We start from the raw sequence: 18,904 nt of genomic DNA, 5'->3' as shown, positions 1-18,904 counted from the left end.
TTTTTCAAATTTTTTAACATAGAGATGGGGGTCTCATGATGTTGCCCTGGCTAATCTCAAACTCCTGGCTTCAAGAGATCCTTTTGCTCACCTCTCCAAGTGCTCAGATTACAGGCATGAGCTACCACACCTGGCCCCAAATTATTACATACATTATAAATCCTACTCAACGATCCAGTCAGACTGAAACACACAAAAGGAAAGCATTTGATGGAAGAAAACATGGTGGAGCTTTGGATGTTCAATTAGTTGAAACAAAAACACTTGCAGTTGTAAACCAATGAACAGTTCTCAAGGCAGCCTGCACCTTCAAATCACCAGAGGGCTTTAAAAACCATCCATGTCCAGATCCCTCTTCTGGAGACTGATTCAATCAGAGGTTGAACTGGTGTGTGATGTGAGCCTGGGCATCCTTAGTTTCTCAGCACGCCCTGAGGGATTGATTCTAGGGCATACCCAGGGTTAAGAACCACCATCATAAGCACTGCCTAGCAAGGGAAACACACTGGTTCCTCCTCTCCAGTTCAGATCTAAGTTGCTACCATTATGGAAGAAATGGATCTTTTTTTTTTTTTTTTTTTTTTGAGACAGAGTCTGGCTGTGTCACCCAGGCTGGAGTGCAGTGGCGCGATCTCGGCTCACTGCAAGCTCCGCCTCCCACGTTCACGCCATTCTCCTGCCTCAGCCCCCTGAGTAGCTGGGACTACAGGCACTCGCCACCACGCCCGGCTAATGTTTTGTATTTTTAGCAGAGACGGGGTTTCACCGTGTTAGCCAGGATGGTCTCGAGCTCCTGACCTCGTGATCCGCCCGCCTCGGCCTCCCAAAGTGCTGGGATTACAGGCGTGAGCCACCGCGCCTGGCCGGAAGTTACCTTTAACCAAAAAAAGCTTCCCATGAAAGTGCTTCCTTTCTTACAAGAAAACAACGGCCATTAAATTGCACATGAATCGAATTATTAAAGCCTTACACTAGTATCTTATTCCCATTTTACAGTTTAATTAGCGCTCAGAGAGGTTAGGTAACTTGCTCAAGGTCAAACAGCTGGTTAGGAAAGGAAGCCCGTGGCAATCTGTAAGTTGACTTGTAAAAATTCAGCCACTTCTCATCAAGGAAGACCAAACCAGAGCACACAGACAAAAGGACAGACCCTGGAGACGCCTACAACTGACAGCTTGCTTTTTAGTGAAAGGGAAAATTCCCATTGTTGGCATGTAACTTATAAGGAGATTTTACAGTATTTTTCCCCATAGATGTCCCTTCAAAAGCCTGTAACTTTTTGCAAGAAGTGTCTCCTTCCCTTGGACCTGCTTAAGCCTCAATCACTCTTGGCTGGGTGTGATTAGGGAGAGTCACGGGTACTTCATATGGTGCACATGGAAGCCATCCTAAGCCCGGCATCCAGGGAAGTTCATCGAGCTCCCTGCCACACCAGCACAATTTCTCCCTCTTCAACAGCATTGCCTCAGGAGTTTTCCACAGCAAAATGCTTTCATACATTAAATTTAAAAAAAAAACAAAACACAGCAATTGAAAGAACATGTATTGAGGTACCTCCTTTTATTGGTATAAGAATGGAAGTTCCAGATTAACCATGTCATTGTTTTATTTTCACCATGGATTTTTTTTCACAAACTCCTTTGAAATTAAACAGACTTATTTGTAAATGTCTTTCTACATTAAAACTACTTCCCAACCCACAAAGACCCCACTTAAACTATTAATTTCTGGGGAATTTCATTTACTCATTTTATCTAACATACAAAAATCCACATTTTACCAGCAGTTAAAAAGAGAACCTTAACGTTCTCAAATGACTTTCTACCAAGACCCGAAAAGAAAACCACCCATATCCAAAACTTTAAAGCAATAAAAATTTCTATTTTCCAAAAAAGTATTTACAGACTGAAATTCAAACTCTACATTTCCCTCAATGTAATTATACAAGTGCATACAAAGCCCTGGGAAAGAGGAAGTATTTCATTACAAAATATTATGATCAAGAAAATATTGCTTGCCTTTAAATAAATAGAAGTGGCAGAAAATAAATATGCTTAAAGATGGCCATTTTCACCAGTAAACAAAAATACACATGTAAGAAACAAAGTGAAAATGCTTGAGCTTCAAAATGACTCTAGCAGTGTTTTGCACAAATTTGTTATAAAGCGAGGTCTTCTGAAGACTTCCTCCATTTAGTCATAAAAATACAAAAAGAGGCTTTGAGAAGGATTTCACCAGGCCGAATCTACGATACGCACAGCCATCACATGAACACCGCACTAGGAACTTCCACCTACTGTTGTGAGCAAAACCGTAACACCAAATAATCTAAACAAATGTTCCTGTTTGAACAAAGAAATCTCAATAACCAACTGATGCAGATCAAAACCAACTCGATCTAATGGCTACCAAGGAGCATTTCTAGATCTAACGGGACGCTTGAGAGCCAAGGGGTCAAATACAATCTCGTGTGTTTTACACAAGCCCAGGCTCACTTTCAGTCCATGTGAATTACATCTACCTGGACCTCCATTTTTTGTCTTTTAAATCCATTTTTTCGCTGTGCCAAGGATATTACACGTCTGATTCTGTTTCCCTAAATCTTCTCTCTCTTCCCTATGGGCTTTTATTGGTCTCTGAAGTCCCTGGAGATCTCCTTCAGTGCCAGCTCCAATGCTGTGTCTCAGACCACGTCGCGCCAGCTCTCAGCTTTCCTTCTATCTTCTCTACACTCCCTTGAAATCCCAACAGACAAATGCCAATACAGCAGAAGGTGAACAATGTCGCCAAAATAAACACTTTCTAGTTAAAGTCTTTAAATAGCAGTTTTATCCTAGAGGATTCTTCACTGAAAGCTGATCAGCAAAATCCCAGGACCACGGACCTGACAAAACCCATGTCAGAACAGCGACCCGTGAAAACAGTCTGCTGCCTATTATTAGAAATTACCCGGTAACTGTGTCAAAAAGCTGTTAACACAAAAAATGTACATATTAAACAAGCAAATCCTTCCAAATGTATCATCAACCCCACTGTAAAATATTGCACATGACAGTCTTTTCATTTTGTCTGTAAGGGGAACAAAAAAAACCCACCTAGTCTTCAGATGCCTGACTCCGTCTAACCTGGCAGTGCCACAGCCGAGGCAGGCACTCGTTCTAGTTCAATGCCATCAATGCCCAATGGCACGAGCTGGGTGCTGAGGGCATGATGGGTGATGGGGAATCCCAAATGTCACATCTCAGTCACAAATCTCTGTGGTCAGAGGGGACTGGGTTGCATGTACAACATGGGTGGGGAGCCCACACTACTTGAAGGACTTCGGAAATGTGCATCGAAGGAGCTCGGTGTGATCCCAATCACGGTATCATTCTGGGGCACTTCACCTTTCAGAAAGTCATCATCTTCATCTTCCACTATCTCCTATAGAAACATCAGAAATCATCAGTAAGATCAGTGCTGAATGAAAAGCTTTCAACAATTCCTTCCTCAGGAAGGTGTTACGTCTGTAAAGATGGTGAAGAAAGTATCTTAATTTCAAAAGAAAGCCAGTGTAGTGGCACACGCCTGTAGCCCCAGCTACTCAGAAGGCTGAGGTGGGAGGACTGCTTCAGTTCAAGAGTGCCGAATAATCCAGCCTGGGCAACATAGCGGGACCATGTCTCTAAAAAAACAAACAAAACGCAACAGAACAAAGCTCCCTCTGAGAAGCACTTCCTTCTTACCAACATACCCACATACCTGCTCATCATATGTTGTAATCATTTGTTTAAAGTCTGACTTGCAAACAGATTTGAAGCTCAGTGGGGACAGGAAACATGACGAGTCATTCTTGCCCAGTGTTAGAGCTCTCGTACCTAACACAATGTGAATGAATTACACGCCCCTCAACAAACGCAAAACATAAAGAAAAAGATGAAATGACCTTTCCAATGGTTCCTTATTAAAAACAACAAAAAAGCCATCTTGAAGCTGCTTTTAACGCAAAAACAAATGTGCTCCCAAGCAACAGAGCAGCAAAATTCTTCATCACTGGATTCTAACTTTCCTCTCTAACTGTAACTGTCTCAGCTCCGCCTCATGTGATCTGGAGGGTATGTTGCAACCTGCATTTTCGCCACCCATCCATGAAGATCTATAAAACCAATGGAAACTGCTGGGGCAATTTTAACATGGGTCAACTGGAGATTGTTACTTGGTGAGCATGCGCAAGTAGCAAAGATCTAAATTTGGTCAGCTAATTTGTAATCAACCTTTGCTTCTCACATGTCAGTATGTGAGGTATCCCGTTTAAGCAATTTATCAAAAAAAGCCACAGACTGACTCTACATAACAACAAAACCTGGGTTTGGAATTTATAAAGGTAGAAGGAGTAAGACATGGTTTCAGTGTGCTTTTTTAAAGAAAACGGTCTTGCTCTGTCACCCAGGCTGGAGTGCCGAGCCGCATTTACAGCTCACTGCAGCCTTGACCTCTCACCTCAGCCTCCAGAGGAGCTGGGACTACAGGTGTGCACCACCACACCCAGCTAATTTAATATTTTTTTGTAGAAACAGGGTGTCACTGTGTTGCCCAGGCTGGTCTCAAGCAATCCTCTGGCCTTGACCCCCTAAAGTGCGGGAATTACACGCATGAGCGACTTGCCGCTTACTATCTGACTATGACCTGAAACCAGAAAGGAGATTCCGAGAGAGTGTGCTCAATAAATCACAAACTGACCTTTTTCATGGGTTTCTTGAATTCCTGTAGCTCTTCAGCACTCATGTCTTCCCATATCTGATAAATAGGATCAATGAATTTCTTTGACCTGTCAACAAAGATCACATTTCAAAGTCAAGTTAAATACTTCAGCAGAAGTCAAAACTAGTTTGGATCTTTTCTCACAAGACCTATTACCCAAAACCAAGAAGTGAAAACTACAGCTCAAATAATTACATTAAATTATTACCAGGTGCGGTGGCTCACGCCCGTAATCCCAGCACTTTGGGAGGCCGAGGCAGGTGGATCACGAGGTCAGCAGATCGAGACCATCCTAGCTAACACGGTGAAACCCCGTCTCTACTAAAAATACAAAAAATTAGCCAGGCATGCTGGCGGGCGCCTATAGTCCCAGCTACTCGGGAGGCTGAGGCAGAACGGCATGAACCTGGGAGGCGGAGCTTGCAGTGAGCCGAGATCACGCCACTGCACTCCAGCCTGGGCGACAGAGCAAGACTCCATCTCAAAAAAACAAAACAAAACAAAAAAAAACCCTCTATGTAAATGCTGTAACTAATGTGGCTCTTTCTGTATAAGAGTTCATTCACTGACACCAATGGAGTATTGAACTACCGTTTTTCATCTTTCCATTTTCAAGTGAAATTGTTTCTAAACTTTACAAAGACTGACAAGTCAGTTATATGTAGTATATCCAAATGAAAATGAAACTAATATTCTGGAACTCTCTTATTTATATTTCTGTAGTAATTTGCTGAAAAGTAAGTCTAGGAAAAACAACTAATCTGGTTTCAGTCAACCAAGACTTCAGGGACCAGACAATCCCAGATGGTCATGATGCTGCTAGTTATTTTAGAAACCATAATAAGCAAAAATCCTGCTTCCTTATACAAGTGCCAAGTTAAGGCTGGCCCACTGGTTTTCTAGAATAATTTATCTACATAAATCGTGGTTTTTTTTGTTTTTTTTTTTTTGTTTTTTGAGACAGAGTCTCACTCTGTCGCCTAGGCTGGAGTGCAATGGCACAATCTCAGCTCACTGCAACCTCCACCGCCCGTGTTCAAGCAATTCTCCTGCCTCAGCCTCCCAAGTAGCTGGGATTACAGGCGCCTGCCACCACGCCCGGCTAATTTTTGTATTTTTAGTAGAGACAGGGTTTCACCATCTTGGCTAGGCTGCTCTCGAACTCCTGACCTCAAGTGATCTGCCCGCCTCAGCCTCCCAAAGTGCTGGGATTACAAGCGTGAGCCATTGTGCCCAGCCAATCGTTTGTTTTTTGTTTATCCTGTGCAACAGAATGGGATGTGGTCTCTAGAGGAAGGAACAAGGCACTTGACAGAAAATTATGCAGCAAGAAAAGACAGCACCCTCCCCTATCCTGGCACTGTTATCCCCACAACCTTATATGTTTAAATAACAGTTTAAAGAAAAATAAAAAATAAAACAAAAACCCTTGGTATCAATCTGGCTCCTAGTGAGGCAAAGATCCACCCACTCTGGGGTGCCTGCGCCACTCAGCAAGTCCTGCTAGGCATCCTCCACTTTGGGCCTGTGAAATATTCGCAGGGAGACCACGAGACGCTCATCAACAGCGAGGAAGGGCCACTTCTGGCGAAGAGCCCTAAATCCCAATCTTGGGAAGAGCAAACATGTATCACATATAAATCCACCTCCTCCAGCGTCAAAGTTTAAAGTACCTACCTCTTCAGCACACAGGGATCAAAGGGGAAGAAGGTGTCCAGTGGGTTTGTGCAGGTCTGCACCGAGTCTCCTCCAGCGGTACTTCTAATGACTGGCAGCATCTGGCGATTATTCCTCTCAATGATGGTGTAGCAGAAGACGAGCTGGTACTTACTGTGGAACAAAAAAACAACACAGACAGAGGCATTAACACGCTGGAGTGACTGTGCAGATGTGAGCTGCGTGTGACAACTGTACCCACCACAGAGAAACCGCTGAACATAACAAGTGCTAGTGAAAATAACAATATAAAGCAGAAAGTAACACTTTTAGGGTACCATTCTCTGGGTCTTCTATTTGCAAGTTTGCTACGGAGAAAGAAAATGTGGCTATCACTCAGAATGCAAAACTGGGCTTAGATTTTACTGAGTAATAGATATTACTCATTAAAAATAACTGTTTGCAAGGCAAAACTCTTAGATTACATAACTACAGGTGTCTTCATTTTTACTGTTTGCAAAAGAAGTAGAGGGTTGGTGGAAAAGGGATTCAGGAGTTACTCCGGAGGAAATAGCGGTTGGTGAAGAGACTTGCTGAAGAAGCCCCGAACAAGAAATAAGCCTTTACTGAAGGAGGAACATGGGGTTGACTAAGTCATGACCTCAGAAACAGGCTAGACATGCAGAGTGAGAACAGTTAAATGCACAGAAGAAAGCATAAAATCAAAAAGACAATTACGTTCTTAATTTTTCTGGTAGTTGTCTCTAAATGATTGAGCAACTTGAAAAATTATTTACTGGACAGCTTCTCCAAGATGAGGACTTAGATCTCGCTTCTGTCACTCTCCACCTCAGGTTCCCAGGTCACCATGGCAACTTCAAGCCACATACTTCGATTTCTGTCCTGTTAGCCGAGGCTCACGGCACTTGACCCCTCCTCCTGGTGGAGGCCACATCAGCAAAACCACACTGGAGGGTGGTTTGCACTATCAGGTCAAGTTGAAGATCTGCATCTCCTACAACCCTGCAGCTGACCGCACTTCCGGGTGTGTGACAAGGAAGCATGTGTCCACACACAAGGACACACACACAGCAATGTTCCTGAAAACTAAAACACGAACACAGCCAGCCGGGCACGGTGGCTCACACCTGTAATCCCAGCACTTTGGGAGGCTAAGGCAGGCGGTTCACTTGAGCTCAGGAGTTTGAGACCAGCCTGGTCAACATGGTGAAACCCCATCTCTACTAAAAATACAAAAATTAGCTGGATGTGGTGGCAGGCGCCTGTAGACGCAGCTACTCGGGAGGCTGAGGCATGAGAACTGCATGAGCCTGGGAGGCGGTGCTTGTAGTGAGCTAAGATCACGCCACTGCACTCCAGTCTGGGTGACAAAGCAAGACCTTGTCTCGGGAAAAAAAAAAAAGACAAAAACTAACAAATGAAATCTCAACAAAGACTCAATAAAAAAGATTCCCAGAACATAACACAGCAGTTAAAATCAAAATAAAGCTTTGTGGCAATATGGTTCAATCTCAAAACCATCAAGCAGGCAAAAGCAACAGCCGCAGAACAGTACACACCTTTATTTACAATATCTGTACCTAGGCAGAGACCTTTATTTCATTCCCCTGCTCTCAGCCTCACATGGCAGCACACTCTGTACCTCTAATGCGCATGCCAACCCCAAATCGAGAGCCCCTGGACCAGCTGGTTCACAAATGCAGTCCTCTGTCCCCACCCCGAGAATATACTAGGGCAGCGGCCTCTGCTTGCTTCATCCGTCCTCACTCTTTGAGCTGCCCACCATCTTAACCAACGTGCTGAAGCCTCCAGCCACCCACTGCTGCTGCTTGCTGGTCTCTCGATGCCTTTTCCTAACCCTCCACTATCACTGAGATCTCAGAAGAGAGCCCACCTTGAACCAGACGCCTCGCAAAGGAGAACTAAAGAGGCTGAAGGAGCTCAGCAAGCTGCTGGCTCTTACCTGTTGAAGATTATAGGCTATGATCCGGCCTGAATATCCTCATTAAATATTCAATTCTCCAATTTGCTTTCTCCATAAAGCAGAATAACTTAGTGAAAGCTTACGAAGGAGCCAGACTACATTAAAATCTGTGCCGCCAGTCTAGCTCTATGACTTCAGGTTAAGTGATGTCACCTCTCTGTACCTCCACCTCCCCATTGATAAACAGGGTTTCATCCTACAGGGTTGAGGATCAAATGAGTTCTACGTAAAGTGCTGAGAACTGCCTGGCACAGAGGAAAGGCTATGAATTAACCATAGCTACCAGACCTGAGAGAACAGTACTCTCTAAACCAATCTCTTACTGGTCAACATTTGCCTCACGTCCAGTTTATTTCTGTTACTATTACAGGAGTCACTCTAATAAGCATCTATGGCTTTGCCCCTCTCAGCTTACTGGCTGCCTTACTTATTTCAAAGTGCCTAGGCTTCTGCTGAATTATGCCCTTTGGATAAGAAGTAGCAGCAATTTCCAATGCCATTAAAGTACAAAAACAATAGCTGTATTACAATATTTCCTGCAAGGACTGGGTTGTTTTTGTTTAAGAGACAGGGCCTCATTCTGGAGCCCAGACTGGAGTGCAGTGGTATAATCATGGCTCACGGCATCCTTGACCTCCTGGGATCAAGTGATCCTCCTACCTCAGTTTCCTGAGTAGTGGGGACTACAGGCACAGGCCACCACACCCAGCTAATTTTTTAAAATGTTTTGTAGAGACAGGGTCTCACGACGTTGCTCAGGCTGGTCTTTAACTTCTGGCCTCAAGCAATCCTCCCACCTCAGCCTCCCAAAATGTTGAGATTATAGGTGTCAGCCACCACGCCTGGCCTTTTATAATGTTACTAATTTCACAGAAATTTAACAGACTCTTACAATACTAGATAAACATAAATAAAAATATTTTAAATAACTCCCATCAAGAAAGTGTAAATAACTTACTTTGTGATTGCAGCAAAAAAGTTAACCACTGAGGGCAGGCAAACCTTCAGGGGATTTAGCTGGCTCATCACTATCCGCTCAAAATTCAGACTCTGAAGATACCGCAAACCTTTGGTTAAAAAAAAAAAGATTTTTTTAGAGGTACAAATGTAAGTGAAAAGTGTAAGATATCTTTAATAGCACAAATTATCACACATTAAAAAAAAAAACTTAATTATTTGCAGAAATGCTTTAAATAAAGGTCCATGCAGATAATCACACAGTGTATGGCCCAGAAGAGTATCACTAGGCTAACCACATTCATTGATCACCAAGGCAGCTTCTCTAAAGAAAACTCAGGAAGTAGCAGGCTGTAAGATTCCATGACAACTGGAAGTTCACACGTTTGTAAGCTCAGTATATGCTGAGTTAATACAGAGGGGAAAAACACCTTGTGATTTGGTTTCAGCTAACGATCATGACAGGCAACAAAACAAAACAACAATTTGATTCTAGCTTGCACGTCTCATTAGTGAAGCTGAGCGCTGTTTTCAGGTACACAGTAGTCATTTGTAGTTTTTTTTGTTTTTTTTTTTTTTCCAAACAAGAGAACTCCAAATGTGCCTTCTACCTCAACAGAAGGCAAATTTAGACAGAAACCACTTTCTTAATGAATATAATTCTCTCCTACATGAGTAAAAGAAAGACATCACATTTATTTTAACAGGCAAGCTGACCAACTTGTACTTAAGTGTATTTTCTCAGGAGTTTCTTTGATGCATATTTTGATAAAAATTACCTAAATGGGATGTCACAGCTTACAAAAACAAGATCTTCAATTCAGATTCCTGGCATTAATTTATACGAAGAAAAGCAGAGCTTATATTTACTAACCTTGTGATAAAACCTCATCCGACTAGTTCATACAACATCTTTTCAGAAGCATGTAGAATGTAGGTAAATATATATAATGCAACACATACAACTTTCAGTTTAGAGCTCTGGCTGTTAACCCAAGGAGACTATGTCCGCCGCAGAGGACACATGGCAATTTTGGTAGATAGTTTTAGTTGTCACAGCTGGGGGTGGTCGGGGACTGCTGTTGGCAGCTAGTAGGCAGAGGCTGTTAAACATCCTACAGTGCAGAGGACAACCCCCGACGATGAAGGATGATGCACCCAAATGTCAATCGTGTGAGGTTGAGGGACCTCGCTTGAGAGGAAGTGGCCCACAAAACCATGTGAATTATTCATAAACATAAACAGAACAATTTACAATGACTTATAAACACTGTTCTTGGAGACTCTCTTCAACTAAAATACACTAATCTAGTAAGTTCCAACTGACAGATTTGAATTATAAGTAACTATTAGAAATTAGCAAAGCAATACTGGTGAATTAAGTCTCAAGGCTTCAGGCAGAGTTTAATCTATATAAACCCAAACTTTAGGCTCAGCTGAACCTGCCTTCAGTTTTCTAATCCTGCCAATAACCACGTGATCTTGGGAAAATGACTCCCTGTGCTTTGGTGCTGTCTGTAAAGGGAGAACACCTGCCATTTACTGGGCTGTTACAAGGACAACAAAGAGAAGGTGCATCCACCTGAAGCTTTGTACAGGGCGCTGGCACAGCCCAGGGCTCAGCCTCACCTCTGCAGACATCTTCACATTTCAAACCTTCAAAAGCAGAAACCTCTTTCTTAACCTCAAATCCATCTTAAGGGGTTTGCAGGGGCCTATGAGCTGCTTGAAATGATTATTAAAAGTTTGAGTGTACATGCAGTTTTCTGAATCCAGAGTTTTTAATAAAAATCTCAAAAAAGTAAAGAATCACCATTCTAAAGGGTGACAAGAACCCAAGGAAAATCCAGTCCCGCACTCCCACAACACCGACCTTCTTTCAGGTTTCCGCTCAAAAGCTGCTTGTGTCTGAAAACAAAGGTGTAGAACACAGCTTGGCAGGCTGAGTAAAATGGACCATGGAGAGCAACATCGCAGAATGCCTTTGTTCCTGAATCCTGGTTATTAAGGTATATGTGCAGCCAGTTAACCAAAAGATCTAGGCACGATTTTACAGTACTAGAGAAAAGAAAAATTCAAGTCAACTTCATATTTCATAGAAAAACCAGAATAACATAAAAACACACAACTGCCTTTCATTACAAACCACGCTAAGTTCATATGTTTCTTTAAATAATACCCATGGGCACAGAGGAAAAGCAAAGAAAGGAAGGATATGGATGGGTGCGTAGGAAGACAAGCTTCCAATTACAAAGCAGAGCAGCTCTGACCTTCTAGGAACAGGTGAGCCCCTAAGGACGTCCCAAGGGATGGAAAGCAGGTTCTCCTAACCATCTCAAAGGCACCCTCTTAGGGTGACTGGCCAAACAGGACACGTTCACCAACATCTCCCAAAAGAAAGACAGTCTGGTGGACTTCAGTATTCCCTGATGCATCCTAGTCAAGTCCTATGGTCAATAATTTTGTGGTTGGGGAAGGGTTTCAACAGCATCCTTGTCCAAAGATATCTTCATGGGCCACTGGAAGAAACTGGCCTTCTAGATAGGTCTATTACCTTTAAAAGGGTTTTTCTTCAGCTTTAACAGATACAATAGATTCGGAACGCAAATGAAAAAATGATAAACCTACAAAAAGAATCAAAACAGTATACAACACTGTTCTCTATCCACAAAAACAAACGGATCTTTAAGTGCAACCACACAGAAGAGATGACAAAAGCCTTACATACGGGGTTTTATATATAAAAAAAGGAGACACTTTATTCTAAAATCACTGCTTAGAAATATAAACATCTTGCACAGAGTAGGAATTTTATTCACTTTAAAAACATACCCAAAAAAACGGGAGATACTTCTGACTTGAGACAATGCTATACTCTTTTTAAAGCATGATATTAAAAAGTACTTGGAAAATTAGGCTACTTACATAAGAGGAATAAATTTAGCTCTTGCCAAAAAGCTTCCAATATAATTTCCAGCAGCCTGCCTGATGATGGCAGGATTACTTGGATCCTGCAATTTTTTCCAGAGATGTTCCAAAAATGCCTCTGCGAATCCCTATAAAAAGAGAGGGTGTCGGTGTGATCTTTTTTAATGCCTAAGATAATCTGGCTATCAAAATCCTAAGATTTTTACTTCACCAATGTAGGAAAAAGTTCTAGTATGTCATGGTCTTCATTTTTTAAACATATTGAGAAAATAACATTAAAAACAAAAGGCATCTCAGGTGTTAATTCAATGGATCCCAAACCTAGCTAAGCATCAAAATCAACCTGGTGCCAGGCGCACTGGCTCACACCTGTAATCCCAGCACTGTGGGAGGCCGAGGCGGGTGGATCACCAAGGTCAGGAGTTCGAGACCAGCCTGGCCAACCTGGAGAAACCCTGTCTCTACTAAGAATACAAAAATTAGCCAGGCATGGTGGCAGGTGCTTGTAATTCCAGCTACTAGGGAGGCTGAGGCAGGATAATCACTTGAACCCAGGAGGCAGAGGTTGCAGTGAGCCGAGATCATGCCACTGCACTCCAGCCTGGGTGACAGACTGAGACCCCGTTTTAAAACAAAACAAAACAAAATAAAAACAACAACAAAAAAATTCAACCTGGGAGGTACAAATTCAATAGGTTTGTGACAGGGCTTTGGAATCTGCGTATTATAAAAGCTCTTTAAGTGATTCCAATGTCAGCCAGAACTGGTGATCAACAATAACCCACATCCCACGGAGCTCCACACGGGCACTCCTGTGAGTGCAAAGCTCCCTTCCAGTCTCTGCACACACTGAACTCAACCATGAACGGAAACACGGACTAATGTACAGCTGGTATTTCAGTAATTCCGCCAATGATGGAAAAAAACAGACACAGCTTCTCACCAAAGGGTGTAACTTCCAACTTCTCCTAAATAGCGCCGTTCTAAAGCTAGGCGCGCTCATGTGGGCAGACAGAATTCAACCTCCTTTCCCATGACCAACACTCTCCCGACCTCTAGGAAGCCACAAAACCACCGCAGAGAAGGAAAAGCTTTCTATATTCTTTCCCCCACCAAAAAAAAAAAAAAAAAAGCCACAGCCTAAAGTTTTTAAAATTCTAGATTAATAAATTGGTTTGGGCTATTCTTTCCAACTTAACCCTTGGGAAGAATGAAGGAAATACAGTTAATTACCCCACGAGATTTTAATAGAGAAAGGCTTAAGGGAAGAGCACCACCTAGCGACCAAAAGGCAGGATGACATTTTCGGAGCACCTAGCTGGGCTGGCAGGAAGCAATCTGTTTTCTCTCCAAGTGTACCGGGATGGGAATGTGGGCCAGGCACAGTGGTTCACACCTGTAATCCCAATGCTTTAGGGGAGCAGGAGGCGGGCAGATCACTTGCGGTCAGGAGTTCCAGACCAGCCTGGCCAACATGATGAAACCCCGCCTCTACTAAAAATACAAAAATTAGCCAGGTGTGGTAACCTGTGGTCCCAGCTACTCAAGAGGGTAAGGCCTGAGAGTCTTCTGAGCCCAAAAGGCAGAGGTTGCAGCAGTGGGCAGCAGAGCAAGACTGTGTCTCAAAAAAGACAGGAAAAAAACAAAAAAAGAAAAGAGTATGCAATTTTATTAAGCAGACTAGCAAGTAAGCTCAAGGAAAAGAATTATTTACTTCATGGTCTTCATCCACCCCAGTTTTTAGGGAAAAACTTCAGGCAAAAACAAAATAAGCTAAGATAATGTTAATCACATTTTTACTCACCAATTTGAAACTACAGAGGTAAAACATGAAAAACTGCACATGGCAGGAGGCATGGGTGGGCAACAGGAGTTTGTCAAAGATGTTTATCAGGTCGCGATACAGATCCTTTGTTTTGCTGTTATCAACCTTACCTACGGAGAAAATTTGGCATCTCAGTTTTTATAAAGGCATATTTTCAAGTTTCATCTGCCAGATTTTTCATAAAGGACACAACACCATTAAAAAACATCATCCAGCCAGGCACAGTGGCTCCTGCCTGCAATCCCAGCACTTTGGCAGGCCAAAGTGGAAGGGAGCCCAGGAGTTCAAGGGCAGCCTGGGCAACATAGTGAGGCTCTGTCTCTACAAAAAATCAAAAAATTATGGTGGCATGCCTGTGATCCCAGCTACGTGGGAGGCTGAGGCAGATGAACCGCTTGAGCCCAGGAGGTCAAGGCTGCACTAAGCCATGTTTGTGCCACCACTGCATTCCAGCCTGCGTTACAGAGTAAGACCGTGTCTATTAAAGAAAAAAAAAAGAAAGACATTATCCATTAAAATATGATGAAAACAAAATGCTACTTTTAGTTTGCACAGATTTTCCTCTGAGTATAATAATCTAACACCTGCAAGGAAGCAGGTCCTCACCTCACACACTGTGGCAAGGTCAGAAATGCAAACCCTTCTGAAGGGCAATTCTACAATTCATGTAGCAAAAGATCTCTGATCCAATCATTTTATTGCTAGTAAACAACTGAATATAATGGCACAAGGATGTTCATTATAACTGTTACTTATAACGGTGAAAACAGTGAGACAGTTAAACCCATGTGATCAATAACATTCATTATTAAATTTTTTTTTTTTGAGATGGGGTCTTGTTATCTTGCCTAGGCTAGTTAGTCTTGAACTCCTGGCCTCAGGTGATCCTCCCCACTTGGCCTAAGCGCTGGGATTCAATAACAATTATTTTAATAACAGACAATGATATGAGAAAATGTTCACCTTCAGCATCCATGTAAAGGGCAGATTACAAAACATTTATGTTTAGTGTGACCCCCAAATCCACTAAAAAATTCACTACATATACACACGCTAACAGAAAAGGGGAAAAACGTCAAACTTTAAAATGCTCATAATGGTTTTCTGTATAGAAGAAATGTGGCCATTTAAATCGTTTTTTTTTTTTTTTTTTTTTTTTGAGACGGAGTCTCGCTCTGTCGCCCAGACTGGAGTGCAGTGGCGCGATCTCGGCTCACTGCAAGCTCCGCCTCCCGGGTTCACGCCATTCTCCTGCCTCAGCCTCCGGAGTAGCTGGGACTACAGGCGCCCGCCACCATGCCCGGCTAATTTCTTTTTGTATTTTTAGTAGAGACGGGGTTTCACCGTGTTAGCCAGGATGGTCTCGATCTCCTGACCTCGTGATCCGCCCGCCTCGGCCTCCCAAAGTGCTGGGATTACAGGCTTGAGCCACCGCGCCCGGCCTTAAATCGTTTTTATCCTTTCACGTAGTTTCCACATTTTCTCTAATCAACATGTATTATTTTCATAACAGCAAAACCGTTAAAATAGTAATGCAGTCAATTCAGATTCCAGTTCTATTATTCTGACTCACCGAGCTCATCTTAAATCTTAGCAATGTGAATGGGAAAAAATTCTGTTTTCGCATGGCAAAGCCTTTAAAGTTCCATGAAGGCAAGAAGCACACATAGTACTAACACTGGCACAACAATGGTGCCAGGCAAAGACCCTCTAAACTCAATACGTAACAGAACACCATATATTAGTGCCCTCTACACCATTCTTAAATGCATTCAGCAACCTGAGCGTAATTTGATCTAAAACTGGCCAAACTCTATAATCTTTCAATACAACAATCAGTGAAAAGACGGAAGACAAATATAACTCAGCTGGAATCCCAGTCCCATTTTCAAGCTACGTGACTGGCAAGTAACTTGACCTCTTTAACCCATCTTAAACTCATACTCAATAGATATTTTTACAGGATTTTTATTAGTACTAGAGATAATGGATGGAAAATGACCAGCACAAAGCCAGGTACACTGCAGGTGTTCAATAAACAGTAGCTAGTGTGATTTACCATCTACATAGCAGACATCCTTCATGTAGGACAAAACCAAAGACATCAGGATGTCCAGGCGCTCGGCTACAGGATGCACCATCTGGTCGAGCCGTGCAGGACCAGCCTTTGTGTCATGTTCAGTTTCTTCATCTTCATCCTTTGAAGACAAAAAGTAAATACTAACATTAAAAAATTCAATGTGGGCCGGGCGCGGTGGCTCATGCCTGTAATCCCAGCACTTTGGGAGGCCGAGGTGGGCGGATCATGAGGTCAGGAGATCGAGATCATCTTGGCTAACATGGTGAAACCCCATCTCTACTAAAAATGCCAAAAATTAGCTGGGCGTGGTGGCAGGCACCTGTAGTCCCAGCTACTCGGGAGGCTGAGGCATGAGAATGGCATGAACCCAGGAGGTGGAGCTTGCAGTGAGCCGAGATCGCGCCACTGCACTCCAGCCTGGGTGACAGAAAGAGATTCCGTCTCAAAAAAACAACAACAAAAAAATTCAATGTGAAAGTGGTTTAGTAGGAAAACCATCATAGGTGATTATTTCCCTTAAAAGATAAAACAAAGAGGCTGGGCAAAGCAGCTCACATCTATAATACCAGCACTTTGGGAGGCAGAGGCGGGGGGGAATCACTTGAGGTCAGGAGTTTGAGACTAGTCTGGTCAACATGGTAAAACTCCGTCTCTACTAAACATACAAAAATTAGCCAGGCATGGTGGCACACGCCTATAATTCCAGTTACTCGGGAGCCAGAGGCAGGAGAATAGCTTGAACCGGGAGGTGGAGGAGGCTGTAGTGAGCCGAGTTCATGCACTTCAGCCTAGGCAACAGAGCAAGACTCTGTCCCCCACCAAAAAAAAAAAAAAAAAAAAAGTAAAACAAAGAAATGGACCAGGCACAGTGGTTCATGCCTGTGATTACCAAAACCAAGGTAGGAGGATCACTTGAGCTCAGGAGCTTGAGACCAGCCTGGGCAACACAGTGAGACCTGTCTCTACAAAAATACAAAAAACGTAGCCAGGTGCGGCAGTACTGCAGTCCCAGCTACTCGGGAGGCTGAGGTGGGCAGATCACTTGGACCCAGGAGGTTGAGGCTGGCGTGGGCCAAGATCACACAACACTGCACTCCAGCTGGGGCAACAGAGCAAAACCCAGTCTCAAATTAAAAATAAAACAAAACCAAAGGGCCGGGCACAGTGGCTCATGCCTGTAATCCCAGCACTTTGGGAGGCCGAGGCGGGTGGATCACGAGGTCAGGAGTTCGAGGCCAGCCAGGCCAAGATGGTGAAACCCCGTCTCTACTAAAAATACAAAAATTAGCCAGGCACGGTGGCAGGTGCCTGTAATCCCAGCTACTCAGGAGGCTGAGGCAGGAGAATCACTTGAACCAGGGAGGCAGAGCTTGCAGTGAGCTGAGAATGTGCCACTGCACTCTAGACTGGGCAACAGAACAAGACTCCATCTCAAAAAAAATAAAAAATAAAAAATAAATTAAAAAAAGAAAAGAAAAGAAAGAAAGAAATGCAGGCCGGGCGCGGTGGCTCACGCCTGTAATCCCAGCACTTTGGGAGGCCGAGGCGGGCGGATCACAAGGTCAGGAGATCGAGACCACGGTGAAACCCCGTCTCTACTAAAAATACAAAAAATTAGCCGGGCGCGGTTGTGGGCGCCTGTAGTCCCAGCTACTCGGGAGGCTGAGGCAGGAGAATGGCGTGAACCCGGGAGGCAGAGCTTGCAGTGAGCTGAGATCGCGCCACTGCACTCCAGCCTGGGCTGGGCGACAGAGCGAGACTCCGTCTCAAAAAAAAAAAGAAAGAAATGCAGACACCTTTCCAGGCAGCGGTCTCATTCAGGGATGTGAATCAGAACCACCTGCAAAATTTAAAATAAAAGCCAAGACTCAGCACCAGCTTCTGATTCTCATTGAGAAGACCCAATGAGCGCTAGCCATGCAAACCTTACAGATGTCCCCTACCTCTGCTCCTGGTGCCCACCAGAGTGGGTGCTTTTGGTGCCAGGCCCCCTTTTCCAGGTCGGGATATCCACCTCCCCGCTGCTATGAGAACTGGTGGCCACCAGCTCACAGCTGCCTACTTTCTCCAGAGAGCTGCCCTGAGCAGAAAGGAGCCAGGACCACCGCTGCACTCTTTCCAGCCCCTCCCCGCTAGAACCAATGACTGATAGACAAGGCGTCAGAAAAGGACATCTCCTTGGTCTCGAGCTGGGATCTAACTCTGTAGAGCAATCCACACCCCAGAGTGCCTGGCGGGATCAGGCTGTAGCGACCTCCCAAGTGAGACCCACCCCTGAAGCTCCCCTGCCCTCTTCTGCTCCCTGACACCCTCTGTCCCAAGGGTACCTGAATCCCTGTCTCAGGCTCTCCTTCCACTGTACCCAACTTCAGATACCACCCAAAGAAGTAATGCTATAAAGCGTACAAGTGGTAAAATGTAGAAATTAAACAGGTGTGCTTTTCTATTAACCACGCCCTCACAAACAGCATCTGGCTTACTAAAACAAACACTTAAAAGTTATAAGAACAAAAGGGAAACATACTTCACCAAACCCAAATTCAAAGCCTTGTAAATAAACCAATTATGCTAAGTGCTAAATGACATGGCAGCAAATTACTCATATAAGGAATCGTTTTCAAGTTTGCTAAACTATTTTAATTCTTTCAATCTAAAGCCTTAACAAAGATAAGCAGCACTAGCTGTTTCCACCCTTTGATTATGATAAACTTCA

General features: G+C 43.6%; 1 protein-coding gene across 4 annotated transcripts in view; it reads right to left on the bottom strand.

Moving 5' to 3' along the window:
- Window positions 1-1,530: 1,530 nt before the first annotated feature.
- RRN3 (RNA polymerase I transcription factor RRN3) overlaps window positions 1,531-18,904 on the bottom strand; it is a 38,481-nt gene continuing 21,107 nt past the window's right edge. For 3 of the 4 annotated variants that reach the window (XM_077983967.1, XM_077983966.1, NM_001257664.1), the window contains 8 exon segments: window positions 16,171-16,309; window positions 14,091-14,221; window positions 12,284-12,414; window positions 11,232-11,416; window positions 9,360-9,468; window positions 6,418-6,570; window positions 4,720-4,807; window positions 1,531-3,423 (listed from right to left, as the gene is read on the bottom strand). In XM_077983967.1, coding sequence (XP_077840093.1) covers window positions 3,262-3,423; window positions 4,720-4,807; window positions 6,418-6,570; window positions 9,360-9,468; window positions 11,232-11,416; window positions 12,284-12,414; window positions 14,091-14,221; window positions 16,171-16,309 — 1,098 coding nt within the window. In that variant the 3' untranslated portion in view covers window positions 1,531-3,261. 4 annotated transcript variants of the gene reach the window in all.

Source organism: Macaca mulatta, chromosome 20, assembly GCF_049350105.2.
Source record: "Macaca mulatta isolate MMU2019108-1 chromosome 20, T2T-MMU8v2.0, whole genome shotgun sequence".
NCBI classification, from domain to species: domain Eukaryota; kingdom Metazoa; phylum Chordata; class Mammalia; order Primates; family Cercopithecidae; genus Macaca; species Macaca mulatta.
The sequence above is the reverse complement of the archived record's forward strand: the minus strand, read 5'-3'. Positions and strand labels throughout refer to the sequence as shown.